At 52.7% G+C, this 4,969-nt stretch overlaps 1 protein-coding gene across 1 annotated transcript; it reads left to right on the top strand.

The window, feature by feature from the left end:
- The first annotated feature begins 1,160 nt into the window (after positions 1 to 1,160).
- Positions 1,161 to 4,227, top strand: OTUD1 (OTU deubiquitinase 1). The gene has a single exon (XM_053573230.1). It carries the CDS (start codon positions 1,579 to 1,581, stop codon positions 3,034 to 3,036), a length of 1,458 nt encoding a protein of 485 aa, XP_053429205.1. The 5' UTR covers positions 1,161 to 1,578; the 3' UTR covers positions 3,037 to 4,227.
- Positions 4,228 to 4,969: the final 742 nt, after the last annotated feature.

Below are 4,969 nucleotides of genomic sequence, written 5' to 3'. Positions count from 1 at the left end.
CGCTTAGTAAATATTAATTAGCTCCAATTATGTCCTAGGCACTGTGCTAGAAGATGGAAATCCAATAGAAAACAAGATAGTCTTCCATTCATGGAACTTACATTTCAATGGGAAGGTGGGGTGAGGCTTATACTACAACTTACAGGCTCATTTCTATAACAATGGGATAGCTTTCCAGGTTCAAGTTGAATGTTTAGGACCTGTTAATTTAGCATTTGATCAAAGCTCGTAGTAGAGCAAAAGTCACCCACCCCAAAACTCAGTACGTGGTTTATGAAATATTCTGGCTTTCCTTTACAAAGGAGAGCATTACTAACGTAGTTCAGTGGAAGTGTTTTCAATATTCCATCCCTCTCGGGAACGCAGGTCGCAGCTTCCCTACCCCCTGACCTATGGTTCGAATCCACACCCATTTTCAAAAGGTGCAAGATGGCATGGCCTTGCATACTGAGAAAGATCGAAAGTTTCCTTTCTTTTGCCCGTATCAGTTGGCATGGGGTAAAGGTACAGAAAAGTTAGTTTCCGCTAGCAGGGCAGCAAGATCCCGGGGGAAGACGAGACCTTAACGGGTGAATCAGATGAATTGAATCGGAGAAAAGGTGCATGGCAGGGGTGAACGCCAGCAAGAGCAGTGGCCCACGACCATGTACAGGTCATACAGGTTTTAAGGCAGCACTCGGTCTTCCACACCCCGCCCGAAAGCTTTGTTTGAAACGCAGGCTTTTCGAGCATTCTAGCTGGCTCCACGCAGTGCCCACCCCGCCGCGATCCGCCGCCGCCGCCGCCACTGGGGCAGCAGCCGCCGAAGTAATGGGTGGAGCTGGGAAACCTGGGGCTCAGCTGGGGTAAGCCGTCCGCTAGAGTCCACACGGAAGACGGCCAGGAACGCTGCGACTGCGCAGGCGCTGGAGCTTCCGCGCGCTCGGCCCAAACCCGCGCGCGCGCTCGGCCCAAACCCGCGCGCGCGCTCGGCCCAAACCCGCGCGCGCGCTCGCCCCAAACCTGCGCGCGCGCTCGCCGCAGGCCACGCCCGTGACGTCCGCCGAGCGGGTCAGGGCGGGGCGCGGGCTGGAGGGGGCGGGGCGAGCCCGCGCAGTTGAATGAAGCGGCGCGAGGAGCAGCACATTCCAGAGGGTTCACGTGACGCGGCCGCGAGGCCTGAGGTAAACAACCGCGGCCCCGCCTCCCGGCCCTCGGCGCGCCCTACAGTGCTTCTCGCCGGCGGGACGCGCTCCAGCTGGGCGGGCGGCGTCCTCCGAGAGTCCCCAGCGGCCGCGGCGGGCCAGAGCAGCGGCAGCGGGCGCGGCGCCCCGGGGCTGCGGGCCGAGCGCACCGGCAGGGGTCGAGCGCGCGTCCCCTCCCCGCCCCCACCGTGCGCTGTGGCGCAGCAGGAATTTGGCCGGGACCCGGGCTCTATTTGCGGCTTTTGACGCGCGGCGGTCGGCTGCCCTTCGGTCATTTCTATTCTAGGGGTATTGGGTCACCGTGCTCGGCCGGACCCCTCCCCCGGGCCCGGAGGGTGTGTCCCCCTCTCGGGGGCTCGCCGCGCCTATAAGGGGCCGAGCGGCGGGCAGGGACATGCAGCTCTACAGCAGCGTCTGCACCCACTACCCAGCCGGGGGACCGGGTCCCACGGCCGCAGCACCGGCTCCTCCCGCCGCCGCCTCTGCCGCCGCCCCCTTCAAGGTCTCCTTGCAGCCCCCGGGACCCTCCAGCGGAGCGCCCGAGCCCGAGACCGGTGAGTGCCAGCCTGCCGCCGCCGCCGCCGAGCTCCGGGAACCCGCGGCCGCCCCCGCCGCCAAGATGCCCGCCTTCTCCTCCTGCTTCGACATGGTGTCCGGGGCCGCCGCGCCCGCCCCGGCCGCCGCGCCGCCCGGCGCGTCCTGCAAGCCGCCGCTGCCGCCGCACTACACGTCCACGGCGCAGATCACCGTGCGGGCCCTGGGCGCCGACAGGCTCCTGCTGCACGGGCCGGAGCAGGGGCCCGCCGCCACGCCGCCCAGCGCCGCCTCGCGCGGCCGCTGCCTGCTGCTGGCCCCGGCGCCCGCAGCCCCGGTGCCGCCGCAGCGGGGCTCCTCCGCCTGGCTCCTGGAAGAGCTGCTGCGGCCCGACGGCCCTGAGCCCGCGGGCCTTGACGCGGCCCGGGAGGGGCCCGACAGAAACTTCCGACTAAGCGAGCACCGCCAAGCGCTGGCCGCCGCCGTCAAGCACCGGGGCCCCGCGCCCTCCCCGGGGAGCCCGGAGCCCGGCCCCGGCCCTTGGGGCGAGGAGCACTTGCCGGAGAGGAGCTCTCGGAGCTGGGAGAGGGGTGGCGACCACAGCGACCCTCCGGGCGGGGACCCGGCGTGGCGGCCGGACCCGGAGGTGGAGGCGCACCCCACGCGGAGCGGCGAGGCCGCCCCAAGCGGCGCGGCCGAGACAGTGGTAGTCTCCAGGTCGGATTCCAGGGATGAGAAGCTAGCCCTGTACCTGGCCGAGGTGGAGAGGCAGGACAAGTACCTGCGACAGAGGAATAAGTACCGGTTCCACATCATTCCCGACGGCAACTGCCTCTATCGAGCTGTCAGCAAGACAGTGTACGGGGACCAGAGCCTGCACCGGGAGCTGCGGGAGCAGACGGTGCACTACATCGCGGATCATCTCGACCACTTTAGCCCCCTGATTGAGGGCGACGTGGGAGAGTTTATCATTGCTGCTGCCCAAGACGGGGCGTGGGCCGGGTACCCCGAATTGCTGGCCATGGGGCAGATGCTGAATGTGAATATCCACTTAACTACTGGAGGGAGGTTGGAGAGCCCCACAGTGTCTACTATGATTCACTATTTGGGCCCTGAGGATTCTCTAAGGCCCAGTATTTGGCTTAGTTGGCTTAGTAATGGACACTATGATGCGGTGTTTGATCACTGCTATCCTAACCCGGAATATGACAACTGGTGCAAACAAACTCAAGTGCAAAGAAAACGCGATGAAGAACTTGCTAAATCCATGGCCGTATCCCTATCCAAAATGTATATTGAACAAAATGCATGCTCTTGAAATGTCTGAAAACCTTATACACCCTGGGAAAATTGGCATACATAACTTGTGTTTGGAGAATCACATGAACTCTAATCAGGGTAATAGCACTTTTAAATTTCCTAGTAGATTTACTGTAGGTGTAATGCCTTAATCATTTTTCTTAATATTTTCTCAGAGCTGAAGGTTGCTGGACACCTGAATGTTTCATGATAGTTTTGGGTGATCTTACTGCTATTTATAATTTGCTGTATAAAGTGAGCACTAAATTTGCAAGCTGTTTTCTCACGGTGTAAATTTGTTCATTCCTGGTAGTCTATTTTCTATAAAAATGTATTTTTGCACATTTTTAAAAATTGGTGTACCTTCATCTATGGTGTGTTCCATTTTGACAGCTTACAAGGAGTAAACCAGAGAAGTGCTTTATATGAAGTTTATTACTTTGAACAGAGTTTGTGATTTAGTAGTTATTTTATGTTGAAATTTTAATTTGACTATTCTTAGATAATTATTTCAAATGGATTTTGATGCATTCTTGTTACCAGATTGGCCCATTCCATTTTGATGAAACAGTTGTTTTGGAAATGATTATTTTTCTAGAAATTGTCAGCCTTTTAAAGAGGAAAAACTTTGGGAAGGTTGGGACAGTTTTTTTTTTTTCCTTTAAGGGGCAGTACCAGGTCATGAGTGAGTCTGTTGATGGCAGAGTGATTATTCTGTACTCTGGTTGATGTTTAGAGTAGATTGTCTGGTGCTCTTAATTGTTTTTATTTACATTTATCATTTTGTTATAAAAGAACCTTAATATGGTATAAAACTTTGATTCAAGATAAGTCTCCTGCTTTATATAGCTTCTTGGATTCAACTAAGATTTAAATGCCTGGAATCAACTTTGGCAGTTATTTTATAGCAGGATATTACTGTCTTAATAATCTTTTAAAATTCTTTAAAAAGGCAACATAAGATTGCCCTGTATTAATGTAAAAATGTCTGTAAACAGAGCTTGTATGGTTTGCTGGGTCAAACAGTGTTTCCAACCTAAAATCTATCTCATTGCCACTTGAACTTTCAGTCATATTTATTAAGTAATGCAGTTTGTACTTTTTTATTTTGTAACATTTTGTGATTTTTTTTTGTACAAAACTGTATTTGTATAATAGAGCAATTCCCAGCCGATGGAGTGAATGAATAAAATGCAAAATTTTACTTTTACAATGTCTTTTTGGATAGAGTGGTTTTTAAACTGGGATATTTGTAGGGAACTTTCTGACATGCAAGTTAGATGCTGCAGAATTATGAGAGGGGTTTCCTAAATTCTCACATGAACAGGATAGGCTAATCATGAGTAATTTCAAAGGATAGGTCTTAATAAAATACAATTTAAAGGTGGAGTAACTCAAGAAATTGCTCTCATTATTTCTAATCATAATTCCTATCTAAAATTATAGTTGTACCTATTGGCTAATGAATAAGGAAGTGTAAGTTTTGTATTAACCGGCAGTTTCTAATTAAATCTCATTCTTTTGTATTTCACTCTCAGTATAGATTTTAATGTTTTAGAGAGTAAGAAAAGTGCCCTAATTTTTATGTAGTCTGGTCTCAAGACTATGGGAAACTTAAAATGTTGGAAAGCGCATGCTGTAGTTTGAATGTTCCCTTGCACCCCAAACTCACGTGTTGAAACTTAAAACTTCCATTGTGGTGGTATTTGCATTGTGGAGGTAGGAACTTTAGGGAAAAAGCTTAAATCATGAGGACTTTGCCTTCAAGAGTGGATTAGTGCCTCATACAAAGGCTGTAGAGGCTCGGTGCCTGTAGCTCAGCGGCTAGGGCACCAGCCACATACATGGGAGCTGGCCTGTTCGAACCCAGCCCAGGCCTGCCAAACAACAGTGACAACTACAACCAAAAATAGCTGGGCCTTGTGGCAGGTGCCAGTATTCCCAGCCACTTC

The sequence above is a fragment of the Nycticebus coucang genome, chromosome 20, assembly GCF_027406575.1.
Source record: "Nycticebus coucang isolate mNycCou1 chromosome 20, mNycCou1.pri, whole genome shotgun sequence".
NCBI lineage: Eukaryota > Metazoa > Chordata > Mammalia > Primates > Lorisidae > Nycticebus > Nycticebus coucang.
The sequence above is the reverse complement of the archived record's forward strand: the minus strand, read 5'-3'. Positions and strand labels throughout refer to the sequence as shown.